This window comes from Poecilia mexicana, unplaced genomic scaffold (genome assembly GCF_051168715.1).
Source record: "Poecilia mexicana isolate PSO_F unplaced genomic scaffold, ASM5116871v1 scaffold_3, whole genome shotgun sequence".
NCBI classification, from domain to species: domain Eukaryota; kingdom Metazoa; phylum Chordata; class Actinopteri; order Cyprinodontiformes; family Poeciliidae; genus Poecilia; species Poecilia mexicana.
Window position 1 is genome coordinate 36,014,477 of NW_028263372.1, and position 24,908 is coordinate 36,039,384.

Consider the following 24,908-nt stretch of genomic DNA (forward strand, 5'->3'; position numbering starts at 1 on the left):
AAGACCTTATGGGAGCTTTTACTGTATTGATTTAGACTAACCATTCTAAGGCTCCTTAACCTGCCAGCATTACATCTGCTGGCTTCACACAGACGCTAACGAGAGACGCCCTTTTATTTCCACGCTTATTTTTAAGATTAGGAGGCGAGATTAGAAGGCCAATAAATCAGGTTTTGGTCAGGTTTCTTAGGGTGATGCAGCTGTGAGTGTTTCTGGAACATCAACTGCAATCAGAAACTCAATCCAGAACTAGAAAGTGTGCGTTTCCTAAGGAAATACAAATGTGAATGCTGAATGCTTTTGGTGAAAACGGCAAAAACGTTTGAAGCCACCTGCTGAAGACTTGCAGAAAAGTAAGAAAAAGTCCATCCAGCGTGAAAAACCCAGGTATAAAACAAAATTAGCTAAAAAGCTAAAACCAGCTAAATACTAATGATAGCAAATAGGCTACCACTAGCATGCTGGTTACAGTAATATATTCCATGCAATGTAAAAAAAAAAAAAAAAAGAAAAAAAAAACCTCATGTAAAGCCTAAAATTCCTTCTGATAAAAACGGACGGTGAATGAGGGTGAATGAATCCAAACCTTTCATGGTTCCTGAGATACCAACATTTGTCTGGAGGCATCGTTTAGCACAGAGACTACAAAAAACATCCCACATGCAGCATGAAAAAAGCTCTAATTATTCCCAGGTGTTAAACAGGATAAAAGCTGTTAAACTGCCAACTTCAAAATGGCTGCTGCCTTGTTTCCTCCATGACAGCCCTGAAACTAGATGAATGGTTGTAATTCTCAATTCTGCCACAGGATGGAGCAGTTTCCCCCGAGGGGTGAAAAATTTATAAAAAGCTGATCTAATAATTCACTCACTGATTTACCAGCCAAACGAAGCTTCTAATGAGGAAAGGAAAGACAAATTTTACCCAAAAAGATATTTTCACTCTAATGGTGCAGAAAAGCAATTAGTATTTAATGGTGGAAGAGAAGTTAATCACATCCCCTACTCCACATGTGTCAAACTCAAGGCCCGCGGGCCACATGTGGCCCGCCATGTCATTTTATGTGGCCCCCGCAGTTTTTTATAGGCCGACATTGACTTACAATAGGTTTTGAGCACGAATTGACTACAAACTACATCTCCCACAATGCATTCCGATTACCAGCCAACATTACGGCTTCTCGCCACTAGAGAGCAGCAGAGTCACCTCAAGCTGCTTATTGATTTTCCCAGCGAATAAAATTGAGACGTCGACAAGCTAACATCAAAACGTCCAAGAAAAGAAAAATCGATTTACAAGTAAGACTGTGAATGAAGATGTGTGTGAGTTGGTGTCAGGGCGGCAGGTGGCGCTAGATGTTATCTTGACCGACAACATAAAAAAAATCGATCCTGTACTATTTTATCCGTGAAATTACAATCATATTAACATCAGCTATTTAGTCGCATTTTATGCGGTTTAGTTAATATTCACCGTGAATCCAGATACCATCACAGATTAAGCAGATAAATGCATCTAAATTTTTCTCGTAGTGACAAAAACCACCCCAATAACTTTTAATAAATTAAATTAAGCGACTTCACTTAAATTAGCATCACTTCACCCGCTGGGGTCTGAACAACTTCCTCCTGGTTCCCATCTGCAGAAAAATCTGCGCTAATTCATCAGTCAGTTGGATCTGTCTGATCCAAACAGATCAACTGAACTCTGTGAGTGTTTTACCCTGTGCGATCCGGTGTGCGCTTTTACCAGGATTATTTATTTATTTATTTATTTATTTAGCGTGGTTTCACTTCTCCGAAACGGACAGATGTCACGTCTGCAGCTCCTCCAGAGCGCCGCTTTCCTGGGTAACGTGAACCCAGAAGGCTCCATTTGTTAAATCTTCTGGATGAGTTTCTTCCACCGGTTTCTAAGTCTTTGCAGCGGCGGAGCCTCGTCCGCAGTGGTTGAGCAGCGGACTGCGCATGTTACAATCTAATTAACTTTTGCATCGTCATTTATTTCCTCCAGATAAACTACCGGCTCCTCAAATGGATTAACACAACGTTGCATTCTTTTTAGTTTTCTCTGGTCTGTAATGGAGACTTGAATTTAACACGCCATTTCAACCAAAGGTTTGCAATGCGCTTCCTAACCATTTTTTAATTTGTAAGTATTGATTTTATTTTTTAGCCAAGCCTCTGTCTCTGCTAATGACATCTTCAATACATTTTTTGATCCCAGGCTTAGTTTATGGACTGAACAGACAGAAACAGTTACCATTATACATTTTGAACTGTTGATTAGGGTTAGGATTAGGGTAGGGTTAGGGCTTTTTTATTGTAAAATGTTGATTTTATTTTTGAACCATTTTTTTAAAGTGATTTTATTTTTGAACCATTTTTTTAATTGTAAAGTGTTGATGTTATTTTTGAAACCTTATTTATTTTGAAGTGTTGATGTTATTTTTGAACCCTTATTTATTTTGAAGTGTTGATTTTATTTTTGAACCATTTTTTAATTTTGAAGTGTTGATTTTATTTTTGAACCCTTATTTATTTTGAAGTGTTGATTGTGTGAAAGACCTTAGACATGAATTGCCCCATACGGGGTTTGAACCGATGACCTCAGCATTACCAGCACGGTGCTCTAACCTGTTGAGTTAACTCACCTACCTTACAAACTGTTGAGTTTCCATGGATTTAAGAAGAACTTACATGATCTTACCACAATGAAGATTTGATAAAATGCTTATATTCTAATGTTTTTCAAAACAACATACATAATATTTTATTTTCCAGAGATTTTGTATTTTGAAGTGTTGATTGTATTTCACAGATATTTTTTAATTTAATGTGTTAATTTAATTTTTGAACCATCTTTTATTTGTAAGTATTGATTTTATTTTATAGCCATTTAGCCAAGTCTCTGTAGAACCATTTGTCTCTGCTAATGACATCTTTAATATAATTTTTTGATCCAGGCTTAGTTTATGGACTGTAATGTGAAATTAGGCACAAGTATAAGTCTGACAGTTTGTTCACCAAGTTACTGTGCTCTCTGAGAGGATCTGTAAGTATTTGACATTGTTCCTTGCCCATCGTTGACGTTAGTCTCTAACAAAATGTGGATCATCTACCAGGAACACTGCAAAGAGCCTGAGTTTCTGTGGTGTAGTGGTTATCACGTTTGCTTTACACGCAAAAGGTCTCTGGTTCAAAACCAGACAGAAACATATTTTGCATGTTCTATTCATCACAGGTGTTTACTAAAGGTCAACAAGGGTCTGTGGTGTCATGGTCTGTACTCTGAATCCAGGCATCTGAGTGCAAACCTTAGTTGAAATTTTCATGTTGCATCTCACATCATCAACTTTGGAACCTCAAACTGAATCAAAGCAGAGAAGTTCAGTTCCTGTAGTGTAGTGGTTATCGTGTTTGCTTTACACGCAAAAGGTCTCTGGTTCAAAACCAGACAGAAACAGATTTTGCATGTTCTATTCATCACAGGTGTTTACTAAAGGTGAACAAGGCTCTGTGGTGTCATGGTCTGTACTCTGAATCCAGGCATCTGAGTGCAAACCTCAGTTGAAATTTTCATGTTGCATCTCACATCATCAACTTTGGAACCTCAAACTGAAACAAAGCAAAGAAGTTCAGTTCCTGTAGTGTAGTGGTTATCATGTTTGCTTTACATGCAAAATGTCTCTGGTTCGAAACCAGACAGAAACAGTTTTTGTAGGTTCTGCATCTCTTGGAGTGCAGTGAGACAAGAGCCTTCCTCTTTGGTGATGGTTCATTTGCCAATCGACTTCAATGTCGGCTTCTTTGAAATCAAAGCTACTTTACTTCAATTACCAATTGGCAGTTCTGTGGCGTAAGGCACATGTCAAACTCAAGGCCCGCGGGCCACATGTGGCCCCCCAGCATTTTATAGGCCAATGATTGACTTAAAATGGGTTTTGAGCACGAATTGACTACAAACTACATTTCAACCAAAGGTTTGTAATGCGCTTCCTAACCAGACGCTCCAAAGCGTCCGGTCCATAACTCTTCAACTCGCCGTCAGCTCCGGTCAGAAAGACCCATTTAGTTCAGAGATGATATTCAGAAAGGATTTTTAATTAATTGATTTCAGTTGCCTCTGAGACTAAATCTTTGCGTAAAGTCTATAATGTCTGCCCATGTGACTTGTTTTTATTATTTGCTTGCTTACCTTTAAACACTGATTTAAATATTGTAATTTTTAAACTGAGCAGTAATTTTACATCCATGGAAACTCAAATGTAATATTTAAAACTTCAATACATAAAATCAGTTATTTAACAATATGAGGTGTTGAATTTATTTTTAACATTGTATTTTTATACATTTATGCTAGGGCTGCCCAAGTCTAGTTTTCCAGAGCTACCATCTGCAGCTTTAGATGCATTCCTTCTCTAACACACCTGGACCACTGACTCATTATAAGCCTCTACAGACCTGAATGAGGGAAGTCAACCTTTTGTCTGGGGTGTTTTAGCAGGGATGCCCTCCTGATCTGTACTGTCAATGTGGCCCGTTGAGGGGGGCCAATATGCTGAAGTGGCCCTCAGTGAAACTGAGTTTGACACCCCTGCCCTACTCAAACTGCAGGCCCATGAAACAGGCTGACCATCTCATTTACCCCAATTTTATAAATCAAAACTGCCTCTGATACTGCAAGGCAACCAGACTCACAATTCTGTCAGTCAAAGCTGAAGACTGGATGCTGACGAAGGAAAATACATTATGCATTCATTTTATATCAATTTACTATTTTTTTGTCCCTCGTCTTCAAAGATCCAAGAGGAATAGCTGATTCATTTTGTTTAGAGTACAATAAAACGTGAACAAATCTACTTACGTTTATATTTGTGAAAGTAAGAAAAACAAGGAGACATTTTTAAAATAATTAATAAAATAATAGTATAGTAATGCACTTTCTCATTGTGTACTCACATGAAAAGGAAGCAATTTCAAAAATGTTTTAATCTTCTTAGGTTGGAAGCAAAACCGGAAATGATATCTATGTAGTTCTCCTGGAAAATATTGCTTCTTTGATTCATGTATTACGTTATGAATGAAAAAAAATAGCAGGAAAAACAAATGACAACAGAAGACTTTATTCCTTACCTGTATCAATGTGATATGCATTTTAGATCCATGCGAATATAATTTATTGGAGATATCTCTTTTTGTTGCTGCTGATGGAAAAAGCATAAAAAGGTTTCTTCTTCCTGTTCGAACTGCGCATGCGCAGACGTTTCTCAGACTGTTGACAAATGTGTCCAAGACCTCTGTCCCGTTGAAGATTTGTACTCTAAATGTAATAAAATGTAACTTTGCTGGACTCTTCTGGACCAGGGGTTGACTCGGGTGGGTTCTTCATGAAGTTGTGAGCGCGGTAAGCTTTCAAACTGAACAACCTGCGTGTTTTACGAGCCGACGGGGAGCCGAGAGGCATTTAAATGGTTAGCTAAGAAGTTAGCTCCAAGCTACTGGACGGTGTGTGGCCTTAGCTTGTTTTAAAGCAGCGTTTTAATCTCTTGACATGTCTGTGCGTGTTGCTCAAGCTTTAAGGTGTATCTGTGGCGTCTGTGCTGTGTTCATGAAATATAATGTATGGATTTGGAAGTAAGAAAATAACACAGCAGTTCATAATCTGATCAGGAATGTCTTTTAATTGGCTCCTGCTCTGCTGGGTTTGGGCTGGTTTTAACTGTTGCTCCTCATAAACTCGGAGATTAGCCCAGTTTAACGTGTCAGAGCTGCACCAGTTTAAGCTGCTGTGGTTTTGCGTGACAGAACCAGTCTGACCGGATTTCTGTCTGCTCTCTGTGGCTGGACAGCCCAACAGGCTCAATGAATGAGGCAGATCATGTGTTGAACAGGCCTCGGGTCCTGACACAGGTTGGCTTGTTTCTGCTTCAACGGGAATGTTATGTTTCCATAAATCTGGGGAATAGTTGGAAAGATTCACCAGGCAGCTCATATCCTACATAAGCTGGTTAAAAAGAGAAAATAAAGCCTTCTGAGGAATATTAATGTTAAAATATTAGACATTACCATCAGGTATTCCATGGCCTGTTTATTTATTTTTATTTTATTTCTCCATTTTAATATTTTAAAATGGTGTTGATCAGTAGTTTTCCACATTTTATGATTGTGTGTTTCTACTTACTGGCTGCTTTCACGCTTATTTAAAGTCCCCTATTTTGTATTAGAACTAATATTGTAAATATAATTGTTTTATTGCTTGCTACGCTAGTTTTCTGGGACATAACAATTCGTCAGGAATTAAATATTCATATATATTCATATTCTATTCGTAAGCAGAGCTTGCATTTCAACAATTTAGCTATGAAGCTATCGTTTAAGCACTACTTTTTAAATTGCTTTGATCTTTGATTATTGAAACTAGTTTTTAGAAAATCTGGGGTTGATGATATCAGCTGCAGTTTCTTCCTGTTTTCTGTTTTTCCGAGCTTCCTTCAGTCACTAGATGATGATTACTTTCCATCCTGCAGAGGAGCAGAAAACATCAGACTTCCCTGCCAGAAACAGACTTTGACATGTTGCTGGTCCAGGCTGCAAACAGCAACGTTTTTATTGAATTATTCTTCAACAGAACCAGTCAGAACCAATCCAAATGAGTCGCAACAAAGGACCGTTTGTTTTTGATGATATAGGAAATAGTTTAGCTGCTTTTTCTCTGCTTGACCAGAAAAAAGAAGATAATATTTTCACAGGAGCTTGTATAAAAAAAAAAAAAAAAAAACTTGATATTTTTAATCTAAATAAAGTTTTTCCTTACATTTAAAACCCAGTCAGCAGGTATATTGAATATATTTAGTTTCATATCTGAGATTTTTGTCATCCCACCAGCAGCTGGTTAAACATCCTGCAGGAGTTTTTCTTCTGTCCAGCTTGGCTCCTGTCCCAGCGGTCACATGACCCACATGGCTCACCTCTGACCTCTGCGTTTCTGCTGAGGTCACTTATCTGATTCCCTCACATGGTGATGATGAATATTTAAACATGAGAGCCTTTGTTAGCTGCTCTGGTGTTTCACTCCAGAGAACCGTTTGGATCCTGTCACAGAAACAAAGTTATATGGATTGTATGATAAATATATATCTATGATATTTGATATGGATTGAATTACAAAAATATACAGTTTTCTATTTTCCTGCACAAGTTCAAACCAGACACTGTGCATGATGCTGCCACCACTGTTGGTTCAGCTGCAAAGAGAAACGACCGGCTGGCTGTTCGTTTGAAAGTTTAAAAATAAATTCTAGATCCTTTAAGATAAACTTTCATGAACGTGATGAGCAGAGTGAAGGTTTGGGCCTCTGAGGGAGTAAATGGAAAACTGGAAACTGGAAACTGCATCAGAGAAGGAAGTTAATGATCAAACTTCCTCCAGAACCACAGATGGAAAATAATTGTTAAATGGATTCATGGTCCAGCCGCGTTCCCATGTGAACGCACGTTTGGTGTTGGAAAAAAAAAATATTTGACAGGCTCTTTGTTAATTTTCTCAACATTTATAATAATCAGCATCAGTAACTCCTGTGTAAGCATTTTGGACAGGAGGATTAATGACAGAAATGACATCAGAATCAGATTAATTCATTTAAACATCCAGAAGGAATAATAACTAGTGAAGCACCAATCACATTTCCTTTGAGGTTTTTATCAATTTCATCCGTTTCTGATTACAAATTGTAATGACGAGAACACATAAAAGGAAACGAAAGAAAACATTTTAAACACAGCATAAAATGGACCAATTACAAAATAATCCCCATTTAAGTGTCCATCTTCCCTAACCCATATTAATGTATTAAATATTGTTTGCTGTTGGTTTGAGACCAAAATGAGTTGAGTTTAGAAAACCATGTGTTTGTTTCATGTGAGAACAGATCAGTAAACTACGCCTCTGCTGAGGGTTTATGAAGGACTCAAACCAACAAGGATGATTCAAACTGGGTAGAAAAACATTGAATGTTTCTTTATTTGAGCTGCGGGACGTTAATCTGATTAATCTGGTCTGTTTCTCCTAGAAATACCTGAACAGCAGCCCTTTGTTGGAATGTGAAAGAGAAAGCTGACTTCCTGTGTGTGTGTGTGTGTGTGTGTGTGTGTGTGTGTGTGTGTCTCTGTGTGTGTGTGTCTCTGTGTGTGTGTGTGTGTGTGTGTGTGTGTGTGTGTGTGTGTCTGTGTGTGTGTGTCTCTGTGTGTGTGTGTCTCTGTGTGTGTGTGTCTCTGTGTGTGTGTGTGTGTGTGTGTGTGTCTGTGTGTGTGTATTCCAGGCCTCTAATCAACCATGCTGAAATGGTTTTCTGGGGAAGAGGGAGAGCCCGGCTCTGCTGTAAGTCCTGCATTTACATCATTTAAAAGCAAACTAAAAGAGCAATAAAATGAAATAAAAATATCATTCAGTTATAGCTTTGGTTCAGCTGTCCTGCAGATTGTAGGTGCATTTCTGCTCCAGATGGTGAATTCCCTCATCAGCTCCAGTCTTTCACCTCCGACTCGGAGCAGCAATGCACCGCTGCAGGATGGCAGCTCTCCAGTTCTGGAGCATTAAAATGATCTGATACTTTTGATCTGCTGCATTTTTACAACCAGCTTTCACCAACAGTGATAACTTTTGAAGCTCCAGGTATTTCTGACATCATACCTGCAGGTTTATCTGTGTTAACGTTGAGCTTAATGTCCAGATTAACAGGAATCAGTCAAACTGCTGAGCTGGTGCGTTTTACTGAGCTACAACTTCCTGTTTGAATCCCATTCAGCTGTTTTCAGTATGAAGGCAGCCATTCATAACATTGTTCAGTTGTTATCAGAAGAGAAAAGGCATATTGAAATGCTGTATTTGCTTTATTCAGAGCAGCATTTAGAAATGTATGTATTTAGTCAGAAGTTTATTCCTGAGCTTCAGTTTGAACTGAAGCTCAATGTAAAGTAGAAAGTTTGCTGCATGTTTCTCACTCTCAACATCTGCCATAAATTCTCAGGGAACTTCAGCATTTATATTGAAAAGGATGAAAAACTAAAGTCTGGAAACCTGAAGGAGCTGTTAGAGTAGAAACCTGTCAGTTATTCTGATTATTTTCACTGCATTTCTATTAGAAATCAGAATAAAGAATCAATAAGTTCTTAGTACTATGCTTTGGTTAGATAAAGTTTCATCCAGAATCAGACTGATCTGTGTGTCTTATCGTTCCTCCTCAGGGCGCCGGCTCCCCTCACGGCGCTGCTGCAGCTTCTGTTGGCGCTGCAGAACTGCCTGTGGAGGAAATGGCGGAGCGGCTGATCCAGACGGAGCAGCTCGTCTCCCAGCTGAAGGAGCTAATCCGGGAAAAAGACGCCGCGCTTCGCTCCAAAGACGACCAGCTCAAGGTGAGGGCGGCTCCCCTCCAGGCTCCGCCCACAACCTGGTGCCGGATTAGGTTAACCTTTAACCCCTGGAGGCAGAGTCCAGCAGTCACTAGGAGACGGGATGTGAGATAAGAACTCAGTGAACGTTTGACCTGAACGCCAAAACAAAGACAAACTATATTAATTAATATTGATTATCCTCCACATTTAATGCAGCTGATTGTTCCTGTGACTGGAGTGATTTATCGTCTGTGTGCCTCAGGGGGAGAAGGAGGCGTGTGAGGCCAAGCTGTCCAAGCTCCGCCTCCAGAACAAAGCCAAGGTGACGTCTCTGACATCACAGCTGGAGGAGCTGAGGAAGCAGCAGGGAGAAGCCGGAACGCCGACCCACAGCAAGAAGGTCTGGGAAAAGCCAGGATCTCTGCAGACACATGAACTGAACAGATTTAATTCAGTTTTGGTGTTTACCTTTTATTATTATTATTTAGATTTTACTATTTAATTTTTTAGTTTTACTTTAAAATATGTTACAGTTGTTATTTTACTACATATTCTAGTACATTAATGTTGTATTTTGCTCATATTTAATATTTAATCTCCAGTTGTTTTTTTACTTCTTAGGTTTTATTTTTATCAGGTTTATTTTTGTCTTCAGGTTTATTTACTTCTTTTTTATCTGTTTTATTTACATGATGATGATGATGATGATGATGATCATGGTGATGATGATGATGATGATGATGATCATGGTGATGATGATGATGATGATGATCATGATGATGATGATCATGATGATGATCATGGTGATGATGATGATGATCGTGATGATGATGATGATCATGATGATGATCGTGATGATCATGATGATGATCATGGTGATGATGATGATCGTGATGATCATGATGATGATGATGATCATGATGATGATGATCATGATGATGATCATGGTGATGATGATGATGATCGTGATGATGATGATGTTCATGATGATGATCATGGTGATGATGATGATGATCGTGATGATGATGATGTTCATGATGATGATCGTGATGATCATGATGATGATGATGATGATGATGATGATGATCGTGATGATCATGATGATGATGATGATCATGATGATGATGATCATGATGATGATCATGGTGATGATGATGATGATGATGATGATCGTGATGATCATGATGATGATGATGATCATGATGATGATGATGATCATGATGATCGTGATGATCATGATGATGATGATGATCATGATGATGATCATGGTGATGATGATGATGATCGTGATGATGATGATGTTCATGATGATGATCGTGATGATCATGATGATGATGATGATGATGATGATGATGATCGTGATGATCATGATGATGATGATGATCATGATGATGATGATCATGATGATGATCATGGTGATGATGATGATGATGATGATGATCGTGATGATCATGATGATGATGATGATCATGATGATGATGATGATCATGATGATGATCATGGTGATGATGATGATGATCGTGATGATGATGATCGTGATGATGAGTTTCATGATGATGATGATGATCATGGTGATGATGATGATCATGGTGATGATGATGATCATCATCATGATCATGATGATGATGATGATGGCTGAATGAGTTGTTGCTCCTCAGGGTTCCTCAGAGGGAGGAGGAGAGCAGGCCAGTCGGGGGAAGATCGTCCTGCTGAAGAAGAAGCTGGAGGAGCTGGAGCAGCAGCTTTCTCTGAAAGATGGAGAACTGCAGAACAAGGTGGATGATATTCCCCGGCCAAATTAACTCAGTTATTTCTGTCTGCAGTTATTCTGTTTGGGAGACGTCTTGGTAGACGTTAATTATTCCTGAATGATTCCAGAGGAAGGAGCTGGAGGTCCAGCAGCAGCGAGGAGAGGAGATGGACGCCATGCTGACAGAGAGGGACAGGAGGCTGGCAGAAAAGGAGGCGTACATCGTCCACCTGCAGACCGGACTGGCTGCAGATCATCCTGTAGCTGCTGCACCGCAGCAGAAGGTGAAGCTCTTCTGACATCCAGGCTCTGCTTCTCTGATGGAGGAAGCTTCCACATGTTTTAACTCCTGTCTTCTTCTCAGGCGCTGGAGGTCGGCGGAGAGACGCAGGAGCTGCAGCTGCTGGTACAGAGCCTGACCAAGAAGGTGGAGGAGTCAGAGGAGCGTTACAGTCTGCTACTGGAGCAGACGGACAGCCTGAAGGAGCTGCTGGCCTCAGAGAAGGAGCAGTACAGCCAGAAGGAGAGCATGTTCAAGCAGAACGTAGGTTTAACACGCCAGCTCAAACTGAGGCCGCAGAGGCAGAAATAACGCCGCCATCTTGTTTTCAGATCCAGACGTTTAAAGACATCATCATTCAGAAGGATAATCAGCTGACGGAGATCAACCAGATGCACGAACAGGAGCTGTTCAGGCTGGCGGCCAAATCAGACGCCAGCGCCGACCTGGAGCAGGTACCGGCACCGCCGCTCACCGTCCAATGAAACGCTTAGAAACTCCTTCTAACTTCCTGTTTCCCCCCAGCTGCTGAAGGCTCTGAAGCAGAAGCTGCATGAGAAGGAGGAGGTCCTGAACGGGAAGACGCAGGTCATCGACGTGCTGCAGGGAGAGGTGGACGGCAGGGACCAGCAGATCAAGGTCAGCAGGTCCTTTCTCCAAACCAAACCAGTAAACAGGAGCAATCAAGCTTGTGACCCTTTGGTTACCTTAAGGGAAGTGACATCAATAAATGTCACTTTATGTAAATGTAATTCTCTTCTTACACTTTCATAAACAGTAAGAATCCGTAATGCTTCATCATCGATATCGTCCCATTTTTGTCATCATTTTTAATCTGTCGACCTCAAAAGTTTCGACTCTCCTTACAAATAAAACCCAGACAGAAGTATCATGAATGTTTATTCATCTGTCAGTCCAGTGCAAACACACGATGTTGCTCCAGACAGTTTAACATAGACTGATAACTGGACTCATTCTGAACACACCATCTGAAACACGGTGGTGGCAGCATGATGCTTTGGGGACAGGGAGGCTGGTCAGAGCTGATGGTTCCCCCTCCATCATCCACCCTGAACAAACAGCTGGAGATGATATGGGATGGCTGAGATTGAAGCAGATCCTTGTGTTTGAATGGCCTATACATATTAATTTATTCATTTAATATGTATTTTTTATTTCATGTTTATTTTATTTGTATATATTTTACATTTTTTTATTTTATGCATTTTTTATTTTAGCATATTTAGTTTTATTTTCCATATATATATATATATATATATATATATATATATATATATATATATATAGATAGATATTTCATTTAATTTTTAAATGTATTTTTTTATTTTAATTTAAAAATATTTAATTTCCCTTTTTTAAAATTTGTGATTTTAATTTAAAAATCATTTTCCTTCCACATTGGAATCTTTTTCTGCTTCTTGTTCATCAGATCCTGATGAAATAAATCATGGTTTCTTGTAGCAAAATGAATAACTGCAGAAAGGTTCCTGTGAATACTTTGGGTCACGTGGTGTCGGTTCTCTCTGACCCGACAGGAGCTGACGGAGCGGCTCCAGCGGCTGCAGGTGGAGCGGGAGAGCCTGGAGTCCAAGATGGAGGCGGAGAAGCACGTGATGCGAGCGCAGCTGCGGGACCTGATGGAGAAGCACCAGGTGGAGCTGCAGCGGCTGAGTGCGCAGCATCAGGACCAGATGGAGCGACTGCAGACGGAGCTGCTGGGGCAGCTGGAGGAGCGCCGCACAGCCTCGCCTGCAGCGGCGCCACCTGTCTGCCAGGAGGCCTCAGGAAGCGGGAACCTGCCGACGGATCCGGCCTCCGTCCAGAGGATGGCGGAGCTGGAAGGTTCATTTAACTGGTGATCTGGAACATCTCTGGTTGGTTTCATGGTTTCTGTTAGTTTAATTAGTTTTCTGTTTTCTTTCAGCTCAAGCAAAGCAAAAAACGGAAGAGGCCAGCAGGTCAGAGGCCAAGTTCCTGAAAATAAAAGCTTGGTCCAAGTCTCGGATCCGACAGCTGGAAGAGGAGCTGAAGAAAAGCCAGGTGAGTTTTAACGCTTCCTCTGCAGCAGCTGCAGTGAAACTCGTTTCAATGAGGCGATTTCAAGGTTTGGACATTTCTGTTCAGCTGAGCAATAAAGTTGAATCCAAAAGTGAGTAAAGCCTAAAGTTATATATTATTTACAGCTGAAACCAGATATTTCAAACGTCTAATAAAGACACATTTTTCTCACCAACTGAAGTTGAATCAAACTTAAGTTTTATTGTTTCAGGTCAGTCAGAATTTCCAAAATGATTTGTATTTTCTAAATGCCAGAGAAAGTAGCAGGAACATTTTCATAGATATTTGGCATGTTGTGTTTAAGCATTTGAGCAGGAAGATCATTTAGCTCAAAGTTTGTTTTCATGTAATGAACATGTTTTATTACTGATGGATCAATGACTTATTCTGTGTAAATGAACTAAAGGTTGAATAAGGTAATAAATGCTCACAGCCATCACCATCCATGATAACTCAGGTACATTTTGAATTAATGAGTTACAACGATATTTAATTTCCCTTTGGGATTTTATATGATAAAGTTCTTGAAATTGGGGGATTTGTTGAAATGTTTTTTGTTCTCAGGTGGGTGAGACATTTCAAAACGAAAAAATATTATATTTTAGTTTGTTTATCTTGTCCCTTTTGTAGAATGTATAATACTATCACTAGACATTATTAACTTAAACTATGTCATTGGGAATTGAAGATATTTTTTAGTTCATTTGTTTTGTTTTCATTCCCAAAGTTTGGAGGAGGAAAAACTTCAAACTTACCTTTAAACTGCTTGAAAATTGATTAAATGTTTCTGTGGATAAATGTGTGAACTGTAAAACGGAGCAGATGGAAATGAAACGTTTTCTGCTTCCTGTAAGGCTGGCGTTGCTCCTCCGGACCTGACGGCGCTCCGGGGTCGGATCACGGCTCTGGAGGAGGAGCGGGAGGAAAACCAGTGGAAGGTGGATCAGTACGAGGAGCTGAGGGCGAAGAGCGGTAAGGAGACCGGACCCGGTGATTTTCCTCTGACTGGAGGCCGTGAACATCTGGCTGTTTCCCGTCAGAAATGCTGGAGGCGAAGCTGGTGTTGTATGAGGAGCAGCAGAGGACGCTGCAGGCCGAGCTGGAGCAGTTCACCAAGAGGGCGGCCTCCCAGGTCGGCACCGCTACCCCCGCCTTCACCCGCCGAAGCCCGACCCGCTCCTCACCGGGTCTGCCGTCTGTCTGCAGGCCAGCGAGTCCGGCAGCGCCGACGACACCCAGAGCAAGGTGCTGGAGTGGCAGGAGATGGTGGCGGAGGCGGCGAGCGCCCGGGACCGAGCCCGGGAGGAACGGGAGGAGAGGGCGGCCATGGCGCTGCGGATCAGCCACATGGAGGAGGAGCGAGAGGGTGAGAGGCAGCTGCAGGATAGGAACCAGAACCGGATCCTTCTGCTGATCCGCTCACCTCATGCACACCTAACCTGCTCCGTCATCCGTCATAACGCAGCAACTCACATTTTTATTTTAGTCTCATTCACCTCTACAAAGCACATCAGACTAAATCTGGCCCGCCAAAGCTGTTTATGTTTTTATTTACTTAACCTTTATTTTTATCTGGTAAAATGGATAAAAATCCATTTTATCCATTTTAATTGAGAGGTTTATTAATGAAAAGCCTCCCTGATAAGGACTCCTCTCTGTCCTGACCAACAAATTCAACACAGAAACACAAACACCAGTCAGTCAGTCCATCCAGTTTTTTGCAGAAATTTATGCAAAAAATCAGCAGATTTTTTGTCAGTAATGCATAATTGTGAGATTTTTGCAGTTTGTTTATTTTTTTGCAGAAATTGCCTTAAAACATTTTGTTCAGAGCTGAAACTGTTTATAGGATTCATTGTGATTAGAAGTACTTTATTCATCCCAACCGGGAAATTACTGAAATTAAATGATTATAGAAATAATTGTCCAATCAGTAATCGATTAATCGTTAACTCAAATACACAGACTTTGAAAAAAGCCAAAAATTGTACAAAAAATATCATCTAATATAAATATAAAGACTGTAAATGTGTTTTATCCAAAGTTCCTCCAGTTTGAGCTTCAACTGGCATCTTTTGTAATCCAATTATTAATTGGTTAATCTAAAAATTAATTGATTTACAACTGATCAAGTGTTCACTAAAGGAAATGCTATTATTTTAGACAATAGAATGTTTATTTTCTTATTTTAATAAACAAATTGTTTATTTTCCTCTTTTGGTGTATTTCTAATTTTGAGTTAAAAGTTCTGCAGAATGTGGCAATTTCTTTATCTGATTAATCGTCCGAATAATTGATAGAATCGATTCCTTAAATATTTGGTAGTTGCAGCTCGAAATGGGTTTAAGTGATGCTAACTCCCTCCTGTAGGTGGCAGTATTTCAGCTGTTTCAGTCTAAATTAAATTTCTAAATTAGCGCCACGAAACTTTGCCAAAAATCACAAAAACAGTTGTGAAATCCTGGATGGACTGATCAGTGTGAAAAGATGCTAAATATGATTTAATTTTAAGAAGTACTTAATGAAAAAACATCTATTTATTAATATTTAAACAGTTTAATCATGGGTTTTATCAAAACGTTGTGACACAGCCGGCCCTTTAAGAACATTCATAACCTGATTTGACCCAAAGTGAGGATGAGTTTGACCCCTGCAGGTCCGTTCTGGCTGCAGCCATCGTGTCTCAGTGAGCCCAGAGTCTGTGGAGTGTTTTTGTGTTTCTTGCCCTCTGTTGTCTGACTGAACATCATTTCTGTTTCTTTATTTCCCCTGTCGTCTCCGTCATCATGTGGGGGATCTGAGTTAGCGTGCGCTGCCTCCCGCCTCCCTCTCCAGCGCCCTGCTCCGGGGATGGGAGCAGCCACTCAGAGCGGTTTCCCATCAGTTTTGTGCATGCAGGCTCCTCCACACCTGCAGCGCAGCTCCGGCTCCCTGCACTGCCTGGGGCTCCTCTCAGCTTTACGGGGTTGAGCTTCAGCCAGTGCAGAGACGGGCCGCGCTGCAGAGTCTGTCGTTTAGTTTCCCTCTGTTTTTACTCCATTTCCCCTCTCTTCTTGTCCTCTGTGCCGGTTTTTCTGTTTGTCTGGACTCTAATGGTTGCGCTGCAGCAGTGTGTCCTGGTCTCAGTGTTTGGGAAGATTTGCACTAACTGAGGAGTAAAATGCTTCAGACAGAGATCCTTCGCTCTCATCCTTACTAACAGGCAGATTGGTGTTTAACTGACGCATTATCAGTTACTGAAGACCAAATATTAACTGATATAAAAGTAATTAAGAGTAAGAGGTCACTGGTTGTAAAATTACTGCATCTTTTAAGTGCAGTTGGGGCGTCTGCTCTAACACACAGACTATGCCTTTAAAGACTTTTTTACTCTTTGGATACTGTATTTAATGTATCTTTTTGTTAATCTGTGTGACAGACCAACACAAATACATTATTTCCACCTTTTTTACATGTAAAAATCAGAAAAGTGTGTCATGTATTTGCATTCTCCCCCCTTTACTGCAATAACCTTCAAGAAAATCTTTGCAACCATCAGAAATTACAAAATTATTGAAAGATCTATGCAGAACCAAACAGATTGAGACCCAAAACGTATTCTCACATTATTATAACTTTATTCTCATAATATTACAACTTTATTTTAGTATTATAACTTTATTCTTGTAATAATCCAACCTTATTCAAATAACATTATGACTTCATTCTCATAATATTTCAATTTGATTTGGGGAAAAATATGCAAAGCTGCTGCATCCATCCAATGGTGGTTCTTGAACATAAAAGCACTCCACACTTTTCAGATTTTTATTGTGAATTAATTGGAAGCTTTGTATCGTTTTTCTTTCCTTTTGAAAAATCTGCATTCATTTGTGTTGGTCAGTCACATAAAACCCCCTGAGATAAACTGGAGTTGGGTTGAAGTCGGTTCTGACTCTGAGCAGGACGCAGACTGAATCGCTTTACCCCATCGGATTTCGGGAACTTTTCCATCTCTTCCTAACTCTGCTTGTTGTGCACACACTAATCAGGCTGAACACACTGTGTCCCCTCTCTGCCTCACCCTCTGCTTGGATCTGCCCTCCACCTTTCCTCCCCTCCACCCTACCAAGCAGCCTGTCTGCACAAAACGGATGGGACCGTCTGCGGCGGTCTGTTCGGACGCCGCCCTGCTCCCGTCCTGAGGAAGCCTCTCAGATCTGCACAGATTTCACGTTTCAGCGCTGAAGCGTTGGCTTTTAAGTGTGACTCATAAAGACGGGCTCTGTCCTTCCTCCCTCTGCCACTCGTACGCCCGTCTCCCACATGTTTGAATGCTGTTTTCCTTTGCAATGCAAATTAGGTGTGCATGGCTTTGAGCGGTGTGTCTCTTCATGAAGTGTTGCAGACATAGAAATCCATATTTTTCTCCATCCCTGATTCTTTCACCTCTCCTCCAGCTCCACTCCTCTTTGCTCAGTGTTTCCACTCTTAGAAAAAGCTTTTTCTGTGTGTGATTTCCATATTCTTCACCACCAACACCGTCCACATCGTCACGCTTCTGCTCATCTGTCCAGTCCACCCTAATGTTCACTTCCATCCACAAACTCGTCCTCCCCCCTTTCCCCTGTGGCACAAAACTGATTGAGGATGACTGGTTCTTTCCTGGCTGCTCCGATCCAGCTCTGGCCACCCGGCAGCAGGAGTTGGAGGAGGAGCTGGCTCAGGCTCGGGGGCTGGCCCGACCTGGGGCCAAGAAGCTGCTAGCTCCGGCCCATCGAAGCCTGCAGGTTGGTGCCAACTCCATTATTGTAGAGTTTTTCTTGCCTTTGATTTTAAATCATTCTTTCTGATTTATAAAACTTTTAAAAATTAAATAATGGCTAATTGTTTATGAAAATGAAATTTAACATACAATTTTAATACACTGTCATTGTGTGTTTAGAAATGTTTTTTCTTGCCTTTTGATTTTTTTGTTCATTAATAATTATTTAATCTTTAAAATTAAATGATTAAATGTTTAAGAAAATAAAATTAAAAGTATTAGAAATATATTATTTTAAAATAAATAATTGTCAGCCATAATTATTTATTTTAAAGTAATATATTTTTATTGTTGTTTATTTATGTCAAAGGGGCGATGAACATCACGTAACATGCCAGTTAACCATAAAGCCTAGTTTTCATCTGTAGTTTCATCAGTAAACCTGCAGGGACGACCAGGTGTCATGAAGTATTAATATTATCAGACATTAATACTTATGTTGGGTTTCTTTTCATCTTGGGGGGGCAGTATTATGTATTTTCCAGGCAGATAGTTTATTTTATAGCACAATCAAGTAACTGCGGTGTGTTACACACACAGCCGCTCTGTTAACCCTTTAGCAACGATTTTCCCAGTGTTGCTCTGAGAAGCAGCTCCTTTAATGACCTTCTAAGATTTAAATCTGATCAGATGAATGGATTAACTAATTCTGCAACAGCTGGAAACACAACAGAGAAGTTGGTGAAGCAACAGTTTGGGAAGGGTCAAAGGTCATCTCCAAATTGCCTCTTTCCGCAAAATCGATTATTCCCCAAAGGAAAACCTCTCAGACAGCCGCCAGTCTTCTCAGGAGTGGATGTCCCTCCACCATCTCTCACGCTACAGGCCTCAGTTAGCACAATCAAGGTCAAAGGTCATGACTCTGAGCCAATATGGCTGCTCGAATGGGTAAAAGGAGAAGGCCTGTCTAGAAGCAAGATGGCAGCAGATTTAGGTTGGCAAAGCTGCATCTGGGTGAAGGACGTGTTGGACCGAACCCAGCAGATCAGCCTAAACTCATTATGATCTATGGAGCACGGTGGTGGAGGGTGGATGGTGTGGGCTTGCTTTGCAGCCACAGAGTGGATTTTTAATGTAAATATCATGTTTTTAGGAGGATTTTGAGTTCGACGGACAGGCGTCCTTCCAGAACCCGGGCAGCACCTCGGAGAGCACGACCCCGATGGAGGGAGAGAACATGGGAGGTTGGTGGCCCGAGTACAGTTCTCCTGACACAGGTGTGAGACCCGCCAGGCAGCTTTCCACCGGCATGCATTCAGTCACCTGCACTGTGGGAAGCTTCAGGTCCTTTGGTTTGTTTTGTTTTCTCCATAACACCATGTTGGATGACTGGCTGTTCATTCCCGTCTGGCCCGGTAAAAACCACTGGGATCTCTGGTAAAAACCACTGGGATCTCTGGTAAAAACCACTGGGATCTCTGGTAAAAACCACTGGGATCTCTGGTTAAAACCACTGGGATCTCTGGTACAAACCACTGGGATCTCTGGTACAAACCACTGGGATCTCTGTAAAAACCAATGGGATCTCTGGTAAAAACCACTGGGATCTCTGGTAAAAACCACTGGGATCTCTGGTAATAACCACTGGGATCTCTGGTTAAAACCACTGGGATCTCTGGTTAAAACCACTGGGATCTCTGGTTAAAACCACTGGGATCTCTGGTTAAAACAACTGGGATCTCTGGTAATAACCACTGGGATCTCTGGTTAAAACCAATGGGATCTCTGGTAAAAACCAATGGGATCTTTGGTAAAAACCAATGGGATCTCTGGTAAAAACCAATGGGATCTTTGGTACAAACCACTGGGATCTCTGTAAAAGCCACTGGGATCTCTGGTTAAAACCACTGGGATCTCTGGTAAAAACCGCTGGGATCTCTGGTTAAAACCACTGGGATCTCTGGTTAAAACCACTGGGATCTCTGGTACAAACAACTGGGATCTCTGTAAAAGCCACTGGGATCTCTGGTAAAAACCACTGGGATCTCTGGTTAAAACCACTGGGATCTCTGGTAAAAACAACTGGGATCTCTGGTAAAGGCCACTGGGATCTCTGGTAAAAACCGCTGGGATCTCTGGTTAAAACCACTGGGATCTCTGGTTAAAACCACTGGGATCTCTGGTAAAAACCAATGGGATCTCTGGTAAAAACCAATGGGATCTCTGGTAAAAACCACTGGGATCTCTGGTTAAAACCACTGGGATCTCTGGTTAAAACCACTGGGATCTCTGGTTAAAACAACTGGGATCTCTGGTACAAACCACTGGGATCTCTGGTACAAACCACTGGGATCTCTGTAAAAGCCACTGGGATCTCTGGTAAAAGCCGCTGGGATCTCTGGTAAAAACCGCTTGGATCTCTGGTTAAAACCACTGGGATCTCTGGTAAAAACCAATGGGATCTCTGGTAAAAACCAATGGGATCTCTGGTAAAAACCACTGGGATCTCTGGTTAAAACCACTGGGATCTCTGGTTAAAACCACTGGGATCTCTGGTTAAAACAACTGGGATCTCTGGTAAAGGCCACTGGGATCTCTGGTAAAGGCCACTGGGATCTGTGGTAAAAACCACTGGGATCTCTGGTAAAAACCACTGGGATCTCTGGTAAAAACCACTGGGATCTCTGGTTAAAACCACTGGGATCTCTGGTACAAACCACTGGGATCTCTGGTAAAAACCACTGGGCTCTCTGGTAAAAACCACTGGGATCTCTGGTAAAAACCACTGGGATCTCTGGTAAAAACCACTGGGATCTCTGGTAAAAACCACTGGGATCTCTGGTTAAAACCACTGGGATCTCTGGTTAAAACCACTGGGATCTTTGGTTAAAACCACTGGGATCTCTGGTAAAAACCACTGGGCTCTCTGGTAAAAACCAATGGGATCTCTGGTAAAAACCAATGGGATCTCTGGTTAAAACCACTGGGATCTCTGGTTAAAACCACTGGGATCTCTGGTTAAAACCACTGGGATCTCTGGTAAAAACCACTGGGCTCTCTGGTAAAAACCACTGGGATCTCTGGTTAAAACCACTGGGATCTCTGGTTAAAACCACTGGGATCTCTGGTTAAAACCACTGGGATCTCTGGTTAAAACCACTGGGATCTCTGGTTAAAACCACTGGGATCTCTGGTAATAACCAATGGGATCTCTGGTAAAAACCACTGGGATCTCTGGTTAAAACCACTGGGATCTCTGGTAAAAACCACTGGGCTCTCTGGTAAAGGCCACTGGGATCTCTGGTAAAACCCACTGGGATCTGTGGTTTTTGTGTGTGTTTGGTTTCCAGAGCTCTGCTGTGGCCCAGTCGTCTGTGCCTCATCTTATCGTCACTTTTAAGATTTTAATTTGTCAGACACGTGCATGCTGGTTGAGCTGGCTAGTGTTTGCCTGTGTGTCTGATTAAGGCTGTCGGTTTCAGTGACATCGTTGTGAATGTGGGTTTAAACATGTCGTCCAGCTGCTGTAAGTTTGGTGTTTTTTGGTGTTTCTGCACGATGTTCTCCCATTTTGTTCCTAACGTTCCTCCTTCACCTGCTTCGGGTTTATTTTACTCACCAAGCCAAACATTGCATCAGTTTTTATCTGCAGATGGTCGATTACAGAAAATGCACTTTCAACACCAGATTCTTAACAGATGTTTTAGATTGAAAACTGATGTAATTTTTGGTGATTTAAAGGGAACAAACTGAAATGTTGTTTTCTTCACCCTGAATAAAACATGCTGACATTCTTTACCCTTTTAAAATCAAAGTGGTAATATTGATGTTCATTAATGAGCAATTATTAAATAAACAGTATTTATTATTGTTTTCTCACCCTTATACGTTTTATTTATGATTTATTTAATTAGCAAAATTAAATAAATGTTTATGAAAATAACATTTGATAGTTGTTTTAAACATTTTTTAAATAACTAGTTATTTATTATAAAACTAATAATTTTTTTCTTCCTTTGGTTTTAATTTTTTAATTACGGTTTATAAAAATAAAATTTAAAGTATTAGAAAATGGGTATGTAATTATAATGTATTTAAAACATATTTTTAAATGTACCTTGTATATTTTAAATTAAGTTTTAAAATCAAATCATTAATGTTTGTAAAAATAAGTTAAAATATTAGAATATCGATCATTTTTAAATAACACGTTATTTCCATTTTTAAATGTTTTTTTATTATGAAATTTGACCCGCTTGAAAACTAGATGACGCCTCAAAGGTTTTCCTGAAACAAATATTTTAAAATTTCCTGCACATTTCTTTTCTACCATTTGGAATATAATCTCAGTAAATGAAGTTTTCGTTCTCCTGGTTACATTTCTACCTGCGTCTCCTGGCGGTTGCAGATGGATTGCGCTCCGTCGTGGAGGAGCTGGAGCTTGAGAGGAACCAGCTGCAGGAGCAGATCCTGAGCCTGGAGGAGCGGTGCCAGGACCTGGAGGACCGGCTGCAGCTGCAGGCCCGGATAGAGGCGCTGCAGGTACGCTCCTGCTCCCCGCATCGCAGCGATACCTCTAACAACCGCTCACCTTCTTAAAGACCGCCTTACACTGGGGCGATGTAACCGTCCCTCTGATGAATAAGTTGGTGAAATGACGAGTGAACTGCATGTTAAACCCTTCTAACACAGGTGACGTTTGATGTAGATGAAGAAGAGCAGCCATGTTGGGTCTCTCAGGTGTGTTGGGTCGCTCATGTTTGGTGTGCGCTGGAGGCACCTCTGGCGGTGGTGGTGGCTAACGGTGTGGTTGGCGTGCTTGGTTAACCACAGACATGCAGCGCTGACTCACTCGGTGTCGCGTCTTCATTACTGAACGTTGAAATGTGGCACAGGGTGGAAATGATGTTCTCCACAAATCCTGTTCAACCAAACTACAAGCACATTTACAAAGCAAATAGAAAAGAAATGTGGGTTTCATACCTGGAACAGGTTACAAACAAACTTCACTGTGTTTCTCTGGGACTGAATATGACGAACCAACACAGCATTTAGAAACATTTATGGTTTCTAAATGTGGCGACAGCTTTGGGTCGGGTTCCCCACGCTGGGCGCCATTTATGTAGGAACTGAAAACACACACTGCTAAAACATAATTAACCATTTTTCAATGATGGGGCACCGCAAGGAACTCGGAGGTACAGACCAGAAAAATCTGTCTAAAGTTAAATATTTTGATCTGTTAACTGAGTTAAAATTTTATTCTAATTACCTTCATGCAAACTGTATAAAAACACAGATAAATACTTAGAAATAACTTAGTTTCTCCCAAACTGCAGCAGATTGAAGTAAAGTTTCTTATTGTGCCACTAAAGTATCAGATGGATGAATAAAACTAACTAAGATCCTTTAGTTCTTACTCTTTATGCTTCAACATGTTGGCCCAAATTCAACATTAAAGTCCAGTTTGCCTTCCTTTGTAAACGCGAACAGCTGCTGTACTTCAGGTCTGTTTGCTGTGCTGAAATTAAGATCCTGTGATCTTGATCGTAATTTGACCGTTTTGTTTCTGTCACCACAGAATGAGACGGAGAAACTGCAGAGCCAGCTGGCCGGCGTGCGCAGTCAGCACAGCAGAGACGCCGAGAAACACCAGCTGCTGGTCAACAGCCTCACCGAGCAGCTCAAAGGGTAACGTGCTGCTGACGGCTCACGTTTCACTTAGAAAATCATACAACTGCTTCCCATAGGCCAGGGGCTGGTGTCACATTGAATAAAAATAGTTCAGGTTTATGTTACTACTATAATTACTCCAGGAAGACAGAATGACCGTAAAGAGTGAGTTTTTTGTCTGTGCAGACTGACTGAGACCCAGGAGAGCCTGGAAAGTTCCCTGGTTGAGAAGGAGAACACGTTGGCCAAGACGTCTGAGAAGCTGGAGCTCATCGACAGCCTGAGAGAAACGCTGAGCCAGAGGGAGATCCAGGTCAAAGAGCTCTCCGACAAACTCCTGCAGACCGACCACAGCGTGAGAACCCGAGCTTTGCTTTACCGCTCAGGAACCCAGGCGTCTCCTCAGCCTTCATGTCTGGATTCGTTCTTACAGCTGGAAAACGTGACGAAGAGATGCAGCAGCTCGGAGAAGCAGTGCTCCGAACTGAAATCTGAGGCTGCAGACCTGACGCAGAAGCTGAGTGCGCTGAAGGAGAAGGTGTGTCCAGCAGAGCGAAAAGCCCTCCATGCTTACTGACCACCCTGATGTGTCTCAATCAGTTCATCTTTCTTTGCAGCTGCACCATTTCATGCTGGGAAGTTTAGGAAAGTCCAGTTTGAGTATTTTCCTCTGCGGCACGGCCGTTGGTTCAGAGGTTTGGTTCTGTCTTCAGCTCAGGCCTCAGTGTGTCTGTGGCTCTCAGACTGAGATGATTATTTCCTGCTGAAAGGCCCAACGAGCCATCATCAGCCTCCTGCCAGATTTTTTATTAATGTTTATGATAAGAAGCCCGCAGCATCACGGGTCCTCCTGGAGTTTTAGATCTTTGTCTCCACAGGTTTACGTTTGTTATGGTTGGTCGGAAACGTTCTTTTTTTTTTTCTTGCATTCCGGTCTGTTTTGGCAAATCTACAAAATTCAGTTTTAAATTTACAATAACATAAACATCA

At 41.2% G+C, this 24,908-nt stretch overlaps 1 protein-coding gene and 1 non-coding gene across 6 annotated transcripts in view; both read left to right on the top strand.

Moving 5' to 3' along the window:
* The first annotated feature begins 3,144 nt into the window (after window positions 1-3,144).
* Window positions 3,145-3,217, top strand: trnav-uac (transfer RNA valine (anticodon UAC)). Its single transcript has one exon. It is a non-coding gene; the product is annotated as a tRNA-Val (tRNA).
* A 2,023-nt stretch (window positions 3,218-5,240) lies between these two features.
* Window positions 5,241-24,908, top strand: part of LOC106925395 (uncharacterized) — a 35,284-nt gene continuing 15,616 nt past the window's right edge. For 2 of the 5 annotated variants that reach the window (XM_014999706.2, XM_014999707.2), the window contains exons 1-21: window positions 5,241-5,406; window positions 8,321-8,379; window positions 9,246-9,413; window positions 9,655-9,792; window positions 11,051-11,167; window positions 11,271-11,426; window positions 11,507-11,686; window positions 11,755-11,877; window positions 11,948-12,061; window positions 12,979-13,285; window positions 13,368-13,483; window positions 14,356-14,473; window positions 14,542-14,633; window positions 14,708-14,867; window positions 18,164-18,270; window positions 19,399-19,522; window positions 22,654-22,787; window positions 22,938-22,985; window positions 23,827-23,936; window positions 24,105-24,273; window positions 24,352-24,456. In XM_014999706.2, coding sequence (XP_014855192.2) covers window positions 8,335-8,379; window positions 9,246-9,413; window positions 9,655-9,792; window positions 11,051-11,167; window positions 11,271-11,426; window positions 11,507-11,686; window positions 11,755-11,877; window positions 11,948-12,061; window positions 12,979-13,285; window positions 13,368-13,483; window positions 14,356-14,473; window positions 14,542-14,633; window positions 14,708-14,867; window positions 18,164-18,270; window positions 19,399-19,522; window positions 22,654-22,787; window positions 22,938-22,985; window positions 23,827-23,936; window positions 24,105-24,273; window positions 24,352-24,456 — 2,631 coding nt within the window. In that variant the 5' untranslated portion in view covers window positions 5,241-5,406; window positions 8,321-8,334. The remainder of the gene's footprint in view (window positions 5,407-8,320; window positions 8,380-9,245; window positions 9,414-9,654; window positions 9,793-11,050; window positions 11,168-11,270; window positions 11,427-11,506; window positions 11,687-11,754; window positions 11,878-11,947; window positions 12,062-12,978; window positions 13,286-13,367; window positions 13,484-14,355; window positions 14,474-14,541; window positions 14,634-14,707; window positions 14,868-18,163; window positions 18,271-19,398; window positions 19,523-22,653; window positions 22,788-22,937; window positions 22,986-23,826; window positions 23,937-24,104; window positions 24,274-24,351; window positions 24,457-24,908) is intronic. The other 3 variants (XM_014999708.2, XM_088004519.1, XM_014999709.2) reach the window with 3 other exon arrangements.